The sequence below is a fragment of the Haplochromis burtoni genome, unplaced genomic scaffold, assembly GCF_018398535.1.
Source record: "Haplochromis burtoni strain Fernald_Lab_line unplaced genomic scaffold, NCSU_Asbu1 Contig_70, whole genome shotgun sequence".
Lineage (NCBI taxonomy): Eukaryota > Metazoa > Chordata > Actinopteri > Cichliformes > Cichlidae > Haplochromis > Haplochromis burtoni.
In genome coordinates, this window is record NW_024582431.1 from 2,135,306 (window position 1) to 2,156,172 (window position 20,867).

A 20,867-nucleotide genomic window follows, 5' to 3' on the forward strand; every position below is an offset into this window, starting at 1 on the left:
CACACAGTGAGTTCCTGAAAGATGCTCTTTATTTAAACATATATGTACAGGTAGTTTCAGCTTATTTTCTGCATATTTGTTCAATACTTTGACATTAGGACCTTCATAAATCCACTACAACTACAGAATGCTAAGTTATCAGAACAAAGGTAAAGTGACAGAGAGCAACACTTTGCTTGACATGAGTCACACTAAAGTCCTAAATACACTCAAACACACACAGTCTATTGGAGGCATTTACAGCAGAGTTGCATTCATTTCCTGGAGTTTATCATTTTAAAAACGCAAGACTTAAGTTCAAAGGATGCATGTTGTTTCTCTGCAATATCCAGAATGATGATGAATGATGTCTCACTACCACAGTGAACACTTCCTGGCAGCTGATGATGCAGATCTTAATATGGCCTCTGATGTGCTGATTTGGGGAGGAGGGTAAATGTGATGATGGAAGATCAAGTGTTGGCATATACAGGCATTAAAGTCATCATGAAAGGGGTTCCTGAAAACTATAAAGGTGAGTCATTAGGCTGGATGCTAGTTGGCACTCTCTATAAATTGTGTTGGAAAAAGTTTAGATGCATTTTTGTTCCAGTTTTATTCTACTACCATCTATAACATTTGATTTAGAGGACTCCCCAGAACACCTCAAGATGTAAATGGATTTTTTTTTTAATCTCAAAATGAATTGTAAACTTTTCTCCCATCATATTTTCATTTAAATGTTGTTCTGATATACAAGAGTTTTCTTTTGATGATTCTCTGTGATCTCACTCCAGATTGGATAGAGAAAACTGTCCTTTTGAAGACTTCTAGAAACATAATTGGACCTCTCCTATAGGACGCACATTGCTAACTAGCACTGAGCCTAATATAAGCTCATTTTTAATCTGGTTTCCACTGATGCCGTGCTGCATAGAGCCTTTGCGAACCAGCTGACATTTCCACAGGTTTGAGAATGAACCGGATGCTATATAGCAAAGGTTGGAGTAATTTCAGTGGGGTGGGGGGTACTGTGGACAGAATCTGCAGGTGAATAATCTCTATATTTCTTGTATCTCCACCCTGATGTTAGTGGTTTCAACTTCCGGCTTGGCAACAGTATTGTATCAGATTTTTGGCACTGACTTCAGTCTCTGTCATACAGAACCAGTTCAACACGGGCACTGGCAGCACGTCAGTGGAAAAGAGGCAACTTAGTTTGTTCAGCATTAAGTCTTTGTTTAATTTGTAAATGCCTTAAGAATTAAACTGCTGTTTGATAATATTGCTCAGCACTTGTAGAAAAAAATCATCCACTGGCTCCCTCTCCTCATTAGCATATATAAATCAGTTTGCATAAGTCCCTTAGCAGGGAGCCATATTGTTTTTCAGAGCCACTTGTGTTTGTCCCACCTGGGGAAAATGATAAAATGTAGCAACTGAGAGATTCACTGGTTGGATTTTAAGCACTAAATGAATGAATACCCGTCGTCAGACGTCAGCTTTTCTCTTCCTGTCAGAGAACCCCAGCATTCAGTTCACTTTATGGACATTGTGCTTGTAGCTCTGCAGATGAGATCCATCCTCATTGAACCTGTCATGATGGAATTAACCAATCTGAAAACTGACTGAATAAATAAATCAACACTTTCAACATAGTTTTTATTTACAGTTCTCTTCACAGCTTCCTTTCCCTTTATTTCATGGTCTTGGTTAAAAGCTCCTTACTATAAAAGTTTCCCTTAAATACCGACCGGGGATCAGCTCCCAACCTCTTGCAAACTAAGCTACAAATCTGATACCTGAACAGTTTCGTGGTTGACTGTGACTCTTCGAGTAACAGGAAGTGATGTACGTCATGTCGTGTGATGTAAATGCGGTGTCTGACACAGGGTCGGGGCCATAAGCAGGTTTGGGTCAGTTACATTACAGCACACTGGGTGGCTCCGCAGCAGTCCTTAATGATGGCCGCTCCTGATTTGGTGATGGATGGCTTGTTGGGAGGCGGCTCAGGGATTTGTCTCTTGGGCTTTGGAGGATCTTGTCGTAAAGGGAGAGGGGAAAATGAGACATAATCACATACAATGCTCTTGTCTCTTTAAGATGGTGTGCATGAGTTATTTTTAACCTCTCACTCACTCTGTGTGACTTTGAGCTTCTGTTCCAGAGGCATCAGCTTCAGCCTGAGGAACTCTGCCATCTCTTTGTCCTCCTCCTTCTCCCTGAGGTACAAAACATCCACATCTTAGTCTGAATGAAATTCAGAAAATGTCTGCTTTTATCTGACTGAAGCAGCACTACCGGACTGACTGACTGACAGGACAGCATGGCTGCGCCACAGTTTTTGGTATTTTCAAAGCTAAACATCTGGGGGGGTGTTTTGTTTTAAGAGACTACCAACTTTTAAAATTCCTTCGTCTGTTCATTTCAAGCTCTGCATTTTTCTTCTTAATCTCTTTTAAAGTGAGCACACATGCTTTACAGTTCAAGACAATCCTCATCTTATAGTGGGCCTTGGTGAAGCCTACTGTCTGAAACAACCAGGGTTTTTTTTATTACTTTGAGCAACTACAGACTTATCTTTCATAAAAACAGGCTTCATCTCTGTTACCTTTCCCCTTCCTTTGTGCAGACTTTGATCTAACTGGCTGCCACGTGTCAGTCAGAATCATATCAGGGTTATCCACTCTCACTGCCTACATACACTAGTGGAACATATATACTTGTTTTGAAGCTTTGGAGTCAGTTCAGCTCCTTCCTGTCTTTATCCGACTATGTATGAACACTTTCTGTCTCTTTCTATTCTATTTGTCGCTTTCTCCTTCTTGCCTCTTTTTCCCACTCTGTCAAAATCGCTTCTCTTTTGACATCACTGTACTTGTCATGTTATCTTTCTGCTCACACTCTTCAGGTCAATCACTCTCTGCTCCTTCTGTCAATCTTCCTTTTCAGACCTACCAACGTTTAACCTCCTCAATCATCACTTCATCCTCCTAGATGCCAAAGTTTCCATGACTTTACTAATAATAATGGATTGGATTTATATAGCGCTTTTCAAGGCACCCCATTCACTCTCGCATTCACACACTGGTGGAGGCAAGCTATGGTTGTAGCCACAGCTGCCCTGGGGCAGGCTGACAGAAGCGAGGCTGCCATCGGCCCCTCTGGCCAACACCAGTAGGGTAAAGTGTCTTGCCCAAAGACACAACGACCAGGACAGAGAGGCCGGACCTTCTGGTTACAGATGCGCTTCCCAACCCCCTGAGCCACGGTCGCCCAACTACATCAACTCCACCAGTATCTGGACTCACACTAGTCCAAAAGAAATCTGTCAAATACAGTCCAGACCCGATCAGCTGACAGCTAAGCTGAGAATATTTTGAGTGCCTCTTCCAGAACAGAGCTACGCTGCTAAACATGAATTACTGCTCAGTGAAATAATAATCCTTGGACTACAGTGGTCCTGAATTAACTATAATTAGTTTAGTAATAAAATGTAAGCTCTACTGAGCACATTTTATATATCTAATATTTCTGTTTTCAAAGCAGTCATGAGCTCTTGTAACCTTCAAACTGCAATAAAATATGAAGATGAAGAAATCAACAAATAATCCATTTTTTCTGTTAATTTCACTTTGAGGCGGAAGTCAGTTTTAAATATATTTAAAGACAAAAAGAGGCGAAAAAAGAAAACCGATTCTTGGCTGGAATACAGAAGCCAGAGAGGCATAATAAAAATGTTTTTCTGTCCTTCTCTGGTCTACATTTTGACGTTTTGGTCATCAGGATCTATAAATGTGCTTTCATCCTTATTGAAGTACAAATTAAGATTATTATTAGGTTCTGTATCTGCTCTGTCTTTCAGACACTTAATCATGTATCTCACTAAATTATATTAGGAAGGAGCTTGCTCTGCACCCTTGTTGGCTACCATTTAGTTTTGTACAGGACTTCAAACACTCAACAAAATGACATCTGCTGACCTAAATGAGAATTTTTGTTTCAATATGCTTCCTCTGAACAAATTTATAGGAAATATAGAAACATACACTCGCCAGCCACGCCATTATTGACACCTTACTAGTAACATTATGGAACCTCTTTTGCCTTAACAACTGTTTTAATTCTTGTAGCACAACAAACAGCTTGTCAACATGATGCTCAGAGATTTTGGTCCATATTGACATGATGGCATCACACATCCATGATGCTATCGCATCCCAGGGGTGTTTTTTTTGGACTGAGATCGGGTGACTGCAGAAACAATTTGAGTAAAGTTCAGGAAATCACGGTAAGCAACAATACTCGGGTGACGTGGCATTTTAAACCATGCTTAATTAGTACTAATGGCCCCGAAGTATCATAAAAATATCCCTCACATCATTACATAACCAGCAGCAGCCCAACTGACAAACTGTAGCCTCAGATTCCTGCTCTTAGGTGACAGTAGTGGCACCTGGTGTGGTCTTCTGCTGCTGCAGCTCATCTGCTTCAAGGTTCAATATGTTGTATGTTCAGACATGTTCTTCAGCATAGTGTTGTAACAAGTTATTATTTGAATTACTTTCGCCTTCCTATGAGCCTAAAGCAGTCTGGCTATTGACCTCGGGCTTCAGCAAGGCATTTTGGATATCTTCTCAATAAACTCTAGAGATGTCTGTGGGGGAAAACTCCCAGTAGACCCAGTAGACTGTAAAATTAAAGATTTCTCTTTGCAGCTCTGTTACCTGAAATTAAAGAGAACACACGATTGGACGTAATCTAATGCTACATGTGGCATTGATTTTGATAGAAGATAATCACTTTTAAGACTCTTTGGTTGTGACTCAGTACTGTCACAAAAAATGATTATAATGACACCGAAATAACCCAGAACAATCTGAAGGCACAGTTTCAAAATTAATCTTTTGAGTCCCACAGACATTTGTTCACGCTGTGATTTAAACCCATTATCTTGCCTATCTGAAAGTTATCTCTGTGTCACACTCTGTGGGTTATCTGGGGGAGCAGACAATGCAGAGCCACAGTCATCAGTCAGCCTCCCTCCCACACATACAGCTAAATACTGCTGTGATGATGAAGTGACCCCTGTTCGCCGTCTTCAGTCAAGTTCACATTCGCGCTACACATTTACTCTAATGAGTCTCCTTCCTGCTGTTTCTCAACTCTTCTATGAGGATCAAATGAAGAAATAAACAGCCAGCGGTATCTGAGTAAACAGACAGTCAGCACACAGAGACGTCATCCCAGATATGAGCTGTGCTCAGAGCTTAGGAGGGCCGTACCTTAATCTCTCCACCTCGGCATCGTCGACCAGAAAATCCCTCTTCTGCACCAGTTTATGGATCTTCAGGATCAGTTCCTCTTCTCGCTGCCTGTGCTTCTTGGTTTTTTCTTTCTCTGGGGGGAAAACAAGGAAGAAAATAAGACGGACAGCAGCAACTCATCTGATGTCTACAGACCGACCCTACAGGAATGTCAGATTCTCTTTAACACTGAGTCACGTCACAAAACAGATCCTTAATTCTGACTCATGCATAATTTATAACAAATAAGGCACTCACTCAATTATGCAAATGTTTGTGAGCCTTCTTTTTGGTTTTGCTGGCTGAAGGATTAAGCATCTGCAAGCATCAGAATTGTCCTGCCTCAAAGAGCTAACCTTCACACTCCAAAGCACAGAATATACACTAACAGACCAAATCAGATGTATGTAAAAACAGAAAAGGACACATCGACACATGGCTGCAGAGGTAGGCTGTCTGGCAATGCTGATATCTAGGCTATTTGAGAAAAAGCGGATGAAAAATGACTGTTAAAACCAGCTTTTTCTAACATGGAGCAGTGCAGCTACAGAGCGAAGCTCCCAGGGGGCAGGACAGCCTGAAGGATGCACGGGTTAGACACATAATCCAAAGTCAGAGGAGCAGGCGCAGGAGAGGTAGCTGGGTCTGTCACATGACTCCTTTTGTCCTGGAGTGGAGTAATGGGATACCAGAACCCCCTTAACAGCATACGCAACACTTTTGGCACAAGGGAATGTCAGTGAGATTTTACAGGGCAGTGCAGACTAGGTGGCAAGTGGACAAAATAAAAGGAACACTATGTTATAATGCGATCCTATTAATAATTAATGTGATAAGAAAGTAACGTATCTTCTCTCCTATGAATTAAAGCTAGAAAAAAACAAAACACACCTCAACTCAAGACACTTCTGTTTTTCTCGCGCAGCCTTCTATGTTGATCAATGTTGGCAAAACTAGTTATATACTACTCTTAAGCTGATTTACGTTTGTGCTGTACTTTTTCAATTCTTCCAAAGGGGGCTATTTGACTGATTTGGTTTCTTGTTTCTTAGCCGCATTCCCAAAGAAGTAATTCTGTCAGAGGTGAGTCCGAGCCCATTAAAAGGGATTATTTTTTAAGTCTATCTGGATCTCAAAATTGAAGATTCCTTATAAATTTTCCACAAATACACAAGGAATTTAAATGAGAAAATTCTTTAAAAAAAAAACACATCAAACTAGTCGAGAACCAGATTCCCTTCAGGGGTTTAATTCATTCAAGCTGCGGGGAAAATTTAGCCTTCACACAGGGTGAATTAGAACTACTCATGCTGGATGTGTTACTGTATTGTCAGGGTGTTTCTGTTATTTCGTATATGCTGCTGGGTTGTCAAAGTGGTAAAATAAAATCCAGGCAGTGTTTGACAGGTCAGTCCTGATCCTCATGTGTGCATCCTTGAACACGACACCAGCCCCTCCTGCACACACACACTGACACACACTGACACATGATGTACATGCGCTCGGAGGAGGCGTGTTTTCCTGCTGTTGCCAGGTTCTCTCTATGCATAGCCTCATGTACGCATTTGGGTTGCTATGTGCGATGCAGCTGACGTCAGTCAGCCACTTCAGCACATTCTCGCTGCATTTCTGATACAGGCAACGCTGGAAGTGACTGTAGGCTAATATTTGATTCCGTTTTTGCACAATGAAAACGTGCAGGCAGTAAATGAGTGTTTACTGAAATTCATTTTAGACTCTTTGCCTGGAAAACCTCCCTCAGCTTGTGTTTCCTTCAAAGTGATGATGCATGGATGTTTATGTGTTTGTGAGTGTGTGTATGCTTATCTCTCCCTCATAACTTCACTGTGTCCCTGGGACTTACAATCAATCCTGCGTCGTTTATTGTTACGACACGTCCTATAAATCAGTGTGATACTCGCAGAGGCGATAGGCCTCCTGTGAGCTGCACTTTCTATCAAAAGATCTATTTTTGGTCAAGTCTAAACAGAGAGTGTGGAGAGTTCTGCATGCAGAGGAACAACTGTGAGTTCTTTATCGCCTGATTTTGATGCAGAATTTCCATGAGTGACTGTTAATTGTACCTGGTACTGCGACAATCTGCCTTAGCTCCTGCTTTAAACTCATGATGTCTTTGCAGAGCTGAATGTCATCCATCCTGAAAAGATAAAAGGGAGAAATAAAAGTAAAGCGCTGGCTTCCATCAGATTACAGACAAACTGATATTATTAGCTGCTTCCACTTCCATTTCTGACATATTTATCTGATTGACATGACGTCAGGCAGACCTACACTGTATAATAAGGAATCTTGAAGAAAATAAATAATAATCTGATGTAGAGGAGCTGGATAATTAGTTTGAAGGATTTTCTAATCTAACAAGCGGAGCTTTTTTTATTAAGTCTTTATGAGGTGAAGAATTTAACTTTCTGCAACTAATTTTCTGACTTTATCTCTAAAGCTGCCAATTTCCGAACCTGCCATTTTATCAGTTTTGCTACACAAAAACGATTGCCACAATTTCCTCGAGCACAACACACAGCACAACACAGAGTCTTCACATCACTTCTCTTGATATAAAAAGCCATTCAAAACACATTCAGTTAACAAACATTTTAAAAAGCGAGCCCACCAAAGCACTCTGAATGGTTTTTATTATTCAGAATAAATTACCCACATTCAATTCATTTCTGTCACTGAACTTATTAATTCATTAGCAAACAGTTTCAGTGTTAATCTCTAAATAATCACCATTAGCTGGATGTTGTTGAATAAACTCCGCTCTTGTTCTTGTCATTAAGATTTCATAGCCTCGAGCTCACACATCAGGAGTGAGTGTGTTAAGTGTGTTGAGACGGAAAACACACAACGACAAAAAAAATCAATCCTGCATGCTCTCTGTGCTTCCTGTAGCCCTCATGTCTCACCCTTGGGGCCTCGGCATTTTCCCTTTTTATTACCTAAATCCCTGTCTGTGTGTGTGTGTGTGTGTGTGTGTGGGTGTGTGTGTGTGTGGAGCAGATTTAATTCTCCTTGTGATAGATCAGGACGATGACTCATCCACAGCCTCCTGCCTCCTTCCTCCTCCTCCCTGCATGTATCCCAGTTGCTGTGTTTAACACCTCCCTCCTTCTCCTTTCTCCCCTCCTAGATCCCTCGCTCCGTATATCTCCCTCCTCTGCCTTGTGTTTTACTCTCTCATCGGTATTAGTAGATTCCAGCAACCTTTGACACACCATCTGCTACTTGGTGTGTCTGTGCCTGCACGTGAGGACGGACAGCAGAGAGATAACAATAAGCAGCATGGTGGCCTAATTAAGCCCTGCAAGTAGGCTTTTTATTACAGTGCAACACTGTGGGAATTTTTAAATCTTTATCAGCTTCATCTGATACTTCGACCATCACTGGGCAGATACTAAACATGCAGTTACCCCCCAAAATACATGGTTCATTGGTGAGAAATTTGGAAATAGTTTTGCACAAAAATAAACAAAGCCTTGTATTTCCATTTTTAGTTTTAAAACGATACACTGAGCGGGTATATAATGCTGTTAAAACTTCTTTTTCAGCAGTGATCTATAATCCTTTAAGCTTAGCGGCCAGTGAGTCCATCAGTGATGACTCATTCAGCTGCTACATGCATGTCCAGCCCTCGGAATAATCAATGGACAAATCGACAGCTTCCCTAAATATTGAGCACCAAGCTTAATGTATGTGTGAAGGAAGTAACACGCATGCCTTTGTGTTGTATTAAGAGTATCAACTGTGTCTCGGTTAAAAAAAAAAAAAAAAACTCAAAAAAAGGCGAACCTCTGGTCTCAGAAAAAACACAGACACTCACATGAAGCGCAGCTCTGACTCTCTGCGCACCAGGACTTCCCGCAGGCGTTGGATACGAGCCATCTCCACCTCGATCTCCTCTGGAGACATCGTGCTCTCTGCCATTGACACATCTGAGTGACCTGAGAGGAAGACAAACAGAGGAAAAACAATGCAATAAAAGAAGACAGACCTACAAGACATTCTTGAACCATAGTTTTATTCACTCTGGACACTCCTTCACAGTTCAACCATGCCTGCTTGGTTTAAATTACAGAGAACAAGTACTACACATGGCTTACTTCCATTGGCCGCATCTAATTAAAGCTCTAAAATGTAAAATCCTCATTCCTTTGATTTGATGTCACATGTGCATTGGAAAGTTCACTCCTTTCGTTTCATCTTTGAAAACTTTCTCATACCGTCAGCTTCTTGGCAAACTCACTTCTCACCTCCTCTCGGTGTGACATGTCATATCACTGCACCCAAGAGCATGATATTTGGTGAGAAAGAGGTGTGGATAATTGAGTTAAGTGATCTGAAGTTTAAAATCAAAGCAGTGCTTCAGCCATAAATTACAGATTTTTTTTCTGAAAGCTCCCAATCACCCATAAGAAAGGAATTAACCAGGAATATATCACAAGTATTTTCCAAAGAGACAGAAAAAGCACTTTCAGCACGGACCGATGACCAGATGTGGCTTCTGGTTGATTTCTTCCCAAGCTGGAACTGACCTCACACTCCATCTCTGCCAGTAACATGCAGAAACATTGCAGCTACTATACAGACAAACCACTTATTGCACTCGTCAATGCACCGACCACAAAAATGCCGCAACACCTGATGAAGCGGCTCAGCATACGGACAACAGCATAAATCGAGCCAATATGGAAAACCTATGTTCTCTGTGTGTGACAGTGTTTAGCACTGTGGTGTGCTGATTCCCTCCTCAGAAGAGAAAGCCTGGTTCACCAAGGCTTTGACAAAGGGACCAATGAAGAACTTTACAAAGTTGCATTATGGGAAGTGTTGTACCTGGCTGAAGGGGAGCTCGGTGTAAAGTAAACAAAGGTATTTTTTTACTGCTAATTATGCAAAGCTACTCTAGTAGAATGAATGAATAAACATACTAAGCTGGAAAATACATAAAAGTATTGTTATGATAAAAATACTATTGCGTAAAAGTGTCTCAAAAGACAGTTATATAGTGTATCTTACTTGATCTTCTCATATGAATACTCACTTCTCCATATAGAAATTACAAGGATTCTAAGTGTCTGTCATTCCTTCTTCCCACTCAGGCTGTGAAGTGATGCCAGGACAACAGGACATAATGTCCAGTCTACAGATGCCACGTCACAATACACCTGATTAAACAGTTATTTGCGTCTATAACACACTCTGACGCATGATTTATTCAAAGTATGTACGGTAATATTAGAGGGTTGGGATCAGTCCTCCGTCCTCCTGCAGCAACACTAACTGCAGTGTGCGTTTGTGATACTTTTCATGGATGCTTGCTGAGGATGGAGCTGACTCACCACAGCAGACAGAAGTCTGCACAGGAGGGCGCACTTTGTTTGTGCCTTGCTGATGTTGAATCACCATCTGACACGTCTGCTGACAAAAGACGCAGTTGCGAAAGTTTGTATCAGCGAGATACGAACTAAAGTTTTACACGCGTTTCCTCTATCTCCTCTTTTTTTTTTTTTACTGTTTCTTGCTTTTTCCTCGCACGTTCCTCTGCCTCGCTTACAGCCACGTGTTCATCATCAATAACACCAAGCTGCATTAGGTCCTGACCAGACCATTAAAAGTGGCAAAGTGCCAGCTCAATAATGTCTTAACAGCTCTCTCTGAACCCGACATGCCGCTAACACCTACTGAGCACTAAAAACACTATAAGTAATTAAATGCTAATATAATTAAAAGTGGCGCTTTCCTCAGAGACAGGTAAGGTTGACAACAAAATCCAGCCAATGTAAACCACACCTGAACTACCCCAGTTTCACTAAAACTAACTGGCTCATTGGTGTACTTCAGGATTACGACTTAATGAGGCTAAAACAACCCTGAGAGTCAGGATCGTGTGTACTGCAGCAGCCACATGGGGTTTAACAACAGGGAAATGTCAGTGCCTGTATGACATCGAATGCAGACACCCCCTGACACATGCTGCAGTCACACTGTACACACTGCTGCTGGACCACACCCCCCTCCAGTGGGAAAAAAGAAGAAACAAAAAACAGATGGTGGGGACAAAATAGAAAGTGCAAGGCAAACATGTGTGCTATTTGCCTAATAGATGGACACAAACCTGCAGGGAGCTGCCTTTGTTGTACCTCTGTGTTGTTTTCTGCCTGTATGTTTGTCTTTGTAGCAGAAAGAAAACGAGAGCGCGAGAGAGCAATGGCTGGATCTGTTTCTAAAAATATCCTCTGCATTTTCTTCTCAGACTTAATCTGGAAGTTTCTTCACACACTATTCCCCTGTGATGATGATGACTGGAATCAGGAGGGACACTTCTGAAGTCTCTTATATTTCTCTAGCTTCGTCATTCAGCTACGTCACTAAAACACTTTTTATCACACGAGAACAGGAGAAAATAACAGAAACATCTAAGACGACGTAAACAAACTCTGTTTTTGCTGCTTTATGCCCATCCCGAAGCTTTGCGTTTGAATGATTTCATTTGATCATGACTGTGCATTAATATTGCCACAGGCACAAATCCAAATCAGCATTAAAACTAAATAACCATTTCATTTTATCATCTAACATGCGTGGTATTGACTAAAGATGAAATCCATTAGGCATGTGACATAAAAATAGATTAATCAATCATCTAACAACCATGAATGCCAAGCAAATATTTTATTGATTCTGGCTTTCCATGGGGAGGATTTTCCTCTTTTTTTCATATCACTTTAATTTGAATAGATTTTCATCAGTTGCTGAAGAAAAAAAAGCTCTCTGAAGAGGAGACAGAGCTCTGAGCTACTTCAGACACTACTTAATAAATGAGAGAGTGTGCATTTTATATGCAGCCTTGAATAGAACAAATAAGACAGGATCGTGTGATGTTGAATTTAATGTCTTGTTTGGCGTTTTTGCAGCTTATGCTCTATTATCACAACAACAAATTACCTTAATTTGTTGTTGTTATATTTATTATTGGTAGTTGTGAGTCTCACATACACAGCTACGCAAAATGAATCCCATGAATAATCACTGAAAGTGGGGAATAGAGTTAATAACATTTTTTAAAGCTGCCTCTTGAGCCCTTTCATATAGATATACGTACACTGATTAGAGCAGAGGAGCAGGGTGTTCACTCAGAGCTAGTGCTCCTGCTGCATCTTATCAGCTCACAATTAAATATCCACAAGTTTGCAAATGCGCTGCGTCCGAGACCTTTAGTGGTTAAAATTCATTAACAAAGGGCGCAATATGCTACCCAAGGTTTGCACATAAGGGACGTAATACGCTTTTTAGTACCAAGGCAGCGCTATTGATCCCATCCCAAACCTTTTGTGAGTCACGCTTTAACCATTTAAACTCTAAGTGCTGACTGGGCATCCTGACAGCGAAGCACACACTGAAGAAAAGCTGAGACCACAGCTGCCCGTTTCCCGCCACACACCTCCCGTTTTTGTCTTTATTCCCTTTTATTTTATTGTTTTTCGTTGACGACGCTCACCTTTGTCCGTTGTCCACGCCGTTTCCGACACAGCTCCGTAGCTCCTGAGCGCGCGCTCGGTGTCCGATATAGATTTCTTCAGTTCCATGTCGGTGGAGTGCACGCGCGCCGAAACCGAGAAACGATGTCGTTCTTCTGCGTCTCGTCTCTGAGTCTGTGCGACCTTTCAGATAAGTCAAATTTCACCCGGTGACAAGGCTCCAGGGACCCGAGACGTTGAGCATCTTTATTCGAGGTTTCAAGTCCTTCGACGTGTGGATGGAGAGGATGTAGAGAGCATGCGCAGTGCGGCCAGGAATGTAAAGGCTGGGAGACACCCACTATCACCGAGAACGCATTGAGAGAAGAGGGAAAAAAATAAATAAATAAATAAATAAAAGACACAACCTAATCTAAATATTTACCTATGTTTTATTTAGTAATTTAAATTTCATATATATACAATCATATATACAAATTTCTTTGTTTCTTCTTCCACTTATCCATCCATCCATTCACTTCCACTTATCAGTCTTTCGCAAATGCAGGCTTTCCGCTGAATTGAAGTGCGCGCGCATACACACTAGGAGATATATATATATATATATGTATGTATATATATATATATATATATATATATATATATATATATATATATAAACAACGCTGTCATTTTATTGAAATATTTTTATTATTTTGCTTTTTTAGCTATTTTGTTACTCGTTATGATGAACTTAGTGAACTGTTGTAATAAACCCGTTTCCCAACTTAAGGGATAAGTAAGGAAACGTTATCTGAAAACAATAGGCCTACTAATTTTCATAGTAAACATTAATGTTTTTGACGATTGTATTCAGTGTATTGCAAGCTAATAGTTTAATATTATATACTGTCTCTGGTGAGAGTGCTTCAACAGTCTGTCTCCTTAGGCTTTTCTTTGACTCACATGCATATAAAACTGACAAAGGTTAAGAAGCAGGTGTTTTCACACAGTTGGTCAGTTTGCTTTATGGAAAATCAGGCAAACGTCTTTTTGAACAATCTGTTACAAATTTAGAAACCACTTTAATGGAAAAAAGGAAGCTTCATTGTTTAAGTTTACTACCTTGTAAAACTGTGTACAAAGGCTATACAGTTCAATGAGTGGGAAGTGCTTTATATACAAGCTTTGATTCTCAAAATACCTGTAGTCCATCTAAATGGCAAGTAATCCATAGGAGGGATTTTCCTCTTGAACTCAAGGCAAAACAAACAAAAGGCACCTTTTGTGAAGAAAACTGTGAGGCTATTGACCATTGTTCTGTTGTAGGTACAAGAACAAGCTCATTAATGTCCATTTCATTTGTGTAGCTACAATGGTGTTCTCACTGTGCTCAGTAAAAAGAAAAAAATCCAACAATAAATGAATGACATTTTCTCGATTTATTCAACAATAAATATTATTACTATATTTCCAGCGGTTGGTGCAGAAGTAATTAGATGAGTTTTCACAGTCAACAGCAGCCATTTGTGCTCTGTGACAACAAAACCAGTAAAAACAGAAGGTTTTGACTTTGAAAAAATAGCATAGAAACAAAAGGAATATTCATTTCTTGGACATTTCAGCTCCAGGGTATCAGCACACATACAGTCATGAAATCGGAAGTTATTATTAAGAAACATACACTCCAATTTCTGATAAAAGATACAGTAGTGATTAAAATGTTTTTCTTTACCTCAGATCCAGCAGTGCTTCATATATTAATATGTTATTAACAGCACTAATTTCGTCTTGTGAGACAGATGAAATGTTATAGCCACACACACTCAGAATGAGTATGTAATCGCAAACTATATTTTAGGCTCAAACGTACCAAAAAAGCTCTCCATAAATTCCAGTAGTACATGGAAACAGAAAGAAAAAGTTAATTATCTGTGTGAAACAGAAAAGAGAAGTATGCCATTAAAGTCTATATATAACATAACAAACTGCTGTACTCTAGCTGCACTCGATTTATAAAAGCCAGAGGCGTGTGATTTAACATTTTTTTATGCAGGCAAGTTCTATAAAGTATCTATAAAGTAATATTTATAGAGATGGTTGAGCCCATGCGATGGTATAATATTAACAAAGGTTACAAAAACAGGCAGGCAACATTTCTTCCTTTCAAGTAAATGGATGTTTGAGACAAGCTTTCCCAGATTTTATTAGACCAACACGGCATAACCTTTAACTTTCTCAGTACTGCATATTAAATAGTGAAATGACGATGACTGAAAATGTGCAAATCAAAACTGTGTTTTCAGATCTGCTTACATTTTTCTTGTGCTTGAATGGATTCATACTGTGCACTCAGTTCATTAGCGTTCTTATGTAAAAATGACCCACCTATAAATTGATAATACAAACATATAAAACAATATCACATATTGTTGGTACTAGAGGTGTCATGATAGATGTTATTCATAATAACAGTGATATTTAAAACTGAAATTATGATAATTTTGTAGTTGTTATTAGTTTCATGTTTGTACAGCTATTCCTACAGACTTTCTTGTTGCTTTAGTTTTATTTTTGTTGATGTTTTTTATGGATTTTGTAATAATATCAGTGAATTATTTTGACCATGAAAATCATTTGAGGTAAAAATCGTACATTGTGACAATCCTAACTGGTACCTGGGTATGTCTGTATTCGATACATCATATACTAAAATGTAAACTGGAAACATTTGGGATATTTCTTAGCGATCAGGCACTCTTTCAGCCAAAGATGAAAGGTTAAGCTGAGATTTAAATGTTTAAAATGTGACTCAAATCATCATTAATTAAAATTCTAAGCTAATAAATTAGCTCCCAGTGTCCACATGGTGGAAATCGTTTGTACACTATTCCGTTTTTCACTTTGATGCAAATCAAGCAAATCAAGTTAATTTTTTTTTAAAAAAAGGACCTTACTTGTGGAACAAACACAAGATGGCATTAATAAAAATGAACAAAAGAGCCAATGGTCATAGTCACTGTGGTATGGAAGGATAGATCTTAATGTTTTCCCACAGAGCTAATATACTGCATAAATAATAAAAATATTCCGCATATACATTCAAGATGCTGGAGTTTTTTTCAGCACTTTCTCTCTTATCTCACCGAGTCTTTGACCTGTGACCTTGGCAGTGTTAGTGTAACATCAGCTGGGTTAGACCGCAGTCCACTAGTCCAGCTGACGTTTTGTCACCTTCCATAAAAACGACTGACTCTGCTACTGTGTGGGTTTACATAGTCATGCCCCTTTGCTGGGGGCATCCACCTTGTCTTTCTCTTTAGTGTATTCGGCATCATCGTCTTTATGAGGGAACATCCACGCCAGCGCAGCACCAGCTGTGCCGTCACCGGTCTGACGTGAGAAGCACAAGAAAGTGGCCCAGATGAAGGCACAGCAGCCAGTGAAGGTGGTCCGCACATACAGAGGCACCAAGGCAAAGTTCAGAAACTGAGAGAAATTGAGATAACAGCATATCGTCATCACTATTATGTCATAAATGTCTACTGATTGCTATTTAACACAGTGGTATAGATAGCAACTGGAGGGTAAAAGGTGTGGACAATGACCCAATACAGTACGTAAGAAACACAGAAAAACACTTCCCCAGATACGTATTTAGCATTTATTTTTTTTAGCCTTTATTGGATAGAGAGGGTGTAGATAGACAGTAAAGCGGGGAGAGAGAGCGGGGAAGACATGCAGCTAAGGGCTAAGGGTTTGATTCAAACCCGGTCCTACTGCTCTCTGGTCATACGGCATATCGTCGCTTGCTCACCCACTGAGCCCACCGCCGTTTTTGAAGGTGAGATTGATTTTTGTGATACTACAGGATATTTTATTTCTGTTTTTACTTCATAGTTTCATAGTAATAAACTATCATTTTACAATCCTGTGTTTTGATTCATGCTTCTGCTGCTAATGCAGTACAAAAACTGTAACTTTATTGTGGTATTTGACTTAGGTTTCTTCTCTGGTTTTCATGGAGTTTTTTGGATGCCCATTTAGCTGGGTTTCTGTTTAAGTTTCAGTTTCTACTTTGAGTTTATTACTTGTGCCAAGTGTCTTCAGTGATTCCCCTCTCAGTTCTCTCCTTTCCTTCATCCTTTAATGCTAATGCATTTGTCCTCCAAGTTCCCTCGTCTCTGTCTTCGTGTTTAGTGTGAGCCTTCATTTCTCCACATTTACCATTTTGTCTTTTGGTTATTTCTTAAGCTTGGTTTTTCTTCATGTGTTACTTCCTACCTTGGCATTGTCCTTATTTTTTGTTATGTCTAAACCTGAACCTTCATGTGCCCCTTGCTCTGATGATCTCACTGTATGGACTTTGATTTCTGATGGTATCTGTTTTTGGTCTTTTCTTGATGAAAATAGTTCAAATGTAGCAAAGCAGATCATTGAATCAGAGTCAGAATACTGTTTCCCAGAGAAAAATATGTGGTCACAGTTGCTCCAAGACAGTAACAAAAGTTACTAACTAAATTAACATAAATAATGCAATACATTACAAAGTTACAACAAAAATAGCTGTAATACATACAAATAGCTCTAATTATAAATAACTAGTACATTACACAAAATTAAATGCTTTTGGTTGACATTGAGCTGTCCCTCTTATTATACTGTACTTACTCAGAATATGTAACATTTTAAATAAATGATGCTCAGGTCACTTTGTTTAGCCACTAAAAAATGTGTTGTTTTTATATATACCCTTCATCCCTGAACTTTATTGCACAATTACTCTACATAGCTTCACCCAATTATATTAATGGACATAAGCTGATGATGATGATGCTGATATTTACCTGCATGAATGGCCAGAACATTAGCCCTGTCTGAGAAGAGAGATACAAACAAAGCACAAAATAAGAACTAGAAAACATAATCAGAAGAGCACCTAATAAACGGTTTGTACCAATAAAACTGCGGATGTTTGGGATTTGAGCACTCAACACATTGGACTCTTCTGCTTTGAAACAGGTACTGTTAACTGTCACGACTTTAGAAAACAACAGCCTGTGTCTATGACTCACCTTATAAGTATTCAGGAATTTTTCTCTCCAGTCTTCCAAGATGTCTTCTTTGCCCTCCAAGAAACTGACACCTGGAGGCACATGAGATTTGACTGATTTATAAGATCAATGCAGTTTGTACAGTATAAACATATTAAATAATCATGTCATGTTTTTTGAAGATCTTGATAAACATATAGCCACATTTGAAACAAAAATTAGTACAATAACCCAGTGTACACTGTTTTCCACTATCATTATGGAGTTTATGAAGCGTATGTGTAAGTTCAATAAGGATCTGTAATCACTTATCTGCCTGCCTCCGTGAGTGTCCAGCTGCTTTTCTGTTTTCTACACGGCTACCGCTTCCCTGTACCGTCAATCTCAATACTGACGTCATTACTCTAGTCCAATCATTTTCTCACCCGCCTTCTTTTTGCCAATCAGCCTCTGCTTTGCATGTTTTAAATCTCTGTTCCCACAGACCCCACCTCTACCCCATCTTGTTTAAACCCCTCAGCCAGAACTCTATTAAAGCTTCTGTATTCATTTTCACCACCAGCAGCGTTTAGACTCCGGGGCATGCTGTCCTAAATCATATCTCCGCTGGGATTTCATTCTGGCATGATGGGTCATCTGAGTCTAATCCCCAAATACATTAATTTCTGTATCTCAATTTTTAAGGATTCAACTGTTTCCACATTTGAAGTGAGTCAAATAGGTCCATGTTAGGTCGTTTAAGTGTTTAACTAAACGTGCTGGTCTGGCTTCAAAAAATCCATCCATCTCCATTTCTGAATAAATTCTTTAATCTGTCTTGCATGTATTGGTTATTATTCCCTAACAAAAAAGGGAAAATATTAATTTTACTATACTATCTTGATTCTAGTTAATTTTCAATTTAACTTTCAATAGTTTATGTCCAAAACCGATTATTCCACTTTCAACATTTAAGGTTATAGTTATAAAATCTGTAGTTTTTTTGAGCAGTAGAAGCAATTTTAGAGAAGAAGTTACAAAAGAAAGGTTTTGTGACAGACTGCAATAACAAGTTCTGATAAATTTATACCAGCAATATTGCTGTATATTGTTATGATTGTATCTGAGTGGACTGGAGCCTTACTGACACTTCTGGACCTCATGAAAGAACAAGCTACACAATAACTTATTGTGAAAATACTGCCCGAGTCCACAACAACTTTTGCTCAGCAGTAATGAATACTGTAAAACAACTGAGCTGCTCTGCTCTGCTGAATAAAACCATTTCTACGGTACCCCCCAAAAAATCTATTCCCCCTGCATTATGTCTCGACATCAGCACATACTGGGGAACATAACTACTAAAATCAGGGTTTTTTTTGGTTTGTAATGAGCCATTCTAGGGGAGTGACTACATAGAAGATCTCAAATGGTCTGCATGTTAAAGAAAATTCTAATCAGTTTCCTGTTATTTTTAGTCATTTGATGAACAAAAATGTATTTTGCAAGGAAAATTACAACCCGCTTATAATCTTATTTGTACATTCTGGAGGATTTCTTTTGAGCTCTGGATGAATAATAAAAATCTAATTAAATCTAGCAAAAAAAGTATGCAATTCTGATTTCATTTTTGTATTATTTTCAGTATTTGTTTTCCATTTAATCTGACTTGGCTCTCCTTTTCTGCTTGCTTTCTAAGTCTTTGTTCATCCGATTATTTTAATTAAATGTTATTTAAGTCTTTGACTCGACTCTCAAAGCTGTAATCATAAGCTTTGACAGCAGATATGTCTGCTGTCTAGGATTGAGGTCCCTTTGTGATCCGGGTTCTGATAGGGAGGGATTTTATCACTTCCCATCTAAAGTAAACCACTGTAATGAAGCAATTTCTGCTGGCAGTATCAGTCGTAGTCCGCCCAGTTAGTGGTAATAATCCACTCCTTCATGTCTTTCACTTGACCTCTGCTCGTCTGTGTCACGAGACAAGGAACGAGTGGTGATATTACGCCACATGAAAGGAGCACAGAGAGGGCATGGGTCTGATTACAAATGGACAGAGAGGCGATCAGCTGTGAGATGAACCATTAACCGAAATCCTCCAGCCTGTGCCTCCCACAGCCCACCGACCTGTGTAGAAGACACTGGTGGCGAGGGGCGCCGCCGTCGTCTGGTCCAGGAACAGCTTCCTCATCACCATCCCGATAGAGTTCCCGGGAAATCTCCTCTCCAGGAAACGCATCCAGAAGAAATTGAAGTTGCCATGGAAACTAAACGCGACCACCGCGACGTTCCGTGTTTGTCTCCACTCGATGGTCTCCCTCCCGGAGAACCACTGGTGGACGAAGTCCCCCCCGGCGAACAGGCAGCCGTACAGTGTCACGTTGGTAACCCACGGAAAGCGACGGGCATGTCTTAAAAACAGCTTTAGCATTATTTTTAGCTGCCGTTACCCCGTGAAGTGAAAATAAAAACCTATTTCAAGTCCTTTTAACCACAAAACGACTGACTGTGATGTGCTAGCTAAACGCGTATACTTTAACAGTCACACACGGGTCTTCACTCTCTCCACATCACAGTATTCACCTACCACCGAGTCTTTACGTTTCTCGTGTAATTTACGCTATAAAAACACAAAATCATAGCTAAGATACTTGCTTGGCAAACACCATACAGCTGTAACCGGCACTGGACTGACAGCCGGCGCAAAGGTAGCTTCCTTCTGCTTAAATTTACTACGCCCCCTTTTTTACGTGAAAAACAGAAGCAGCGTTGAAGGGGCGGGGCTGGAACGTCCAGAGGAATATGTCCGCTTCACCGCGAGGATCTTACCTCAAGTGACGCTTTTATATGGGCAGAAATCTGTGCCATCAGAAACTGAACAACAAGAAGATTTGCAGGAACCTGGTCATGTAGGGATTTCTAGGTTTTAAAATGATAATGGAATGTACTGATTTGCATCTAGAGCACAGACACACACATTTTATCTAATAAAACACATTGACACTTTCTACAAATGGCATTTGAGCAAACTGTTGCAAATTATCAACCAAAAATGTATTTTTCGATCTGAA

The 20,867-nt window shown here is 39.8% G+C and overlaps 2 protein-coding genes across 2 annotated transcripts; both read right to left on the reverse strand.

Moving 5' to 3' along the window:
* Nucleotides 1–11: 11 nt before the first annotated feature.
* Nucleotides 12–13,114, reverse strand: bmerb1 (bMERB domain containing 1). The gene is made up of 6 exons (XM_005924969.2): nucleotides 12,805–13,114; nucleotides 9,127–9,247; nucleotides 7,370–7,443; nucleotides 5,265–5,379; nucleotides 2,119–2,201; nucleotides 12–2,019 (listed from the first exon to the last, which is right to left on the reverse strand). Exons 1-6 carry the CDS (start codon nucleotides 12,890–12,892, stop codon nucleotides 1,901–1,903), a joined length of 600 nt encoding a protein of 199 aa, XP_005925031.1. The 5' UTR covers nucleotides 12,893–13,114; the 3' UTR covers nucleotides 12–1,900.
* A 1,076-nt stretch (nucleotides 13,115–14,190) lies between these two features.
* On the reverse strand, nucleotides 14,191–20,523 carry LOC102312097 (mpv17-like protein). The gene is made up of 4 exons (XM_005924948.3): nucleotides 19,924–20,523; nucleotides 17,839–17,909; nucleotides 17,611–17,640; nucleotides 14,191–16,252 (listed from the first exon to the last, which is right to left on the reverse strand). Exons 1-4 carry the CDS (start codon nucleotides 20,225–20,227, stop codon nucleotides 16,043–16,045), a joined length of 615 nt encoding a protein of 204 aa, XP_005925010.1. The 5' UTR covers nucleotides 20,228–20,523; the 3' UTR covers nucleotides 14,191–16,042.
* Nucleotides 20,524–20,867: the final 344 nt, after the last annotated feature.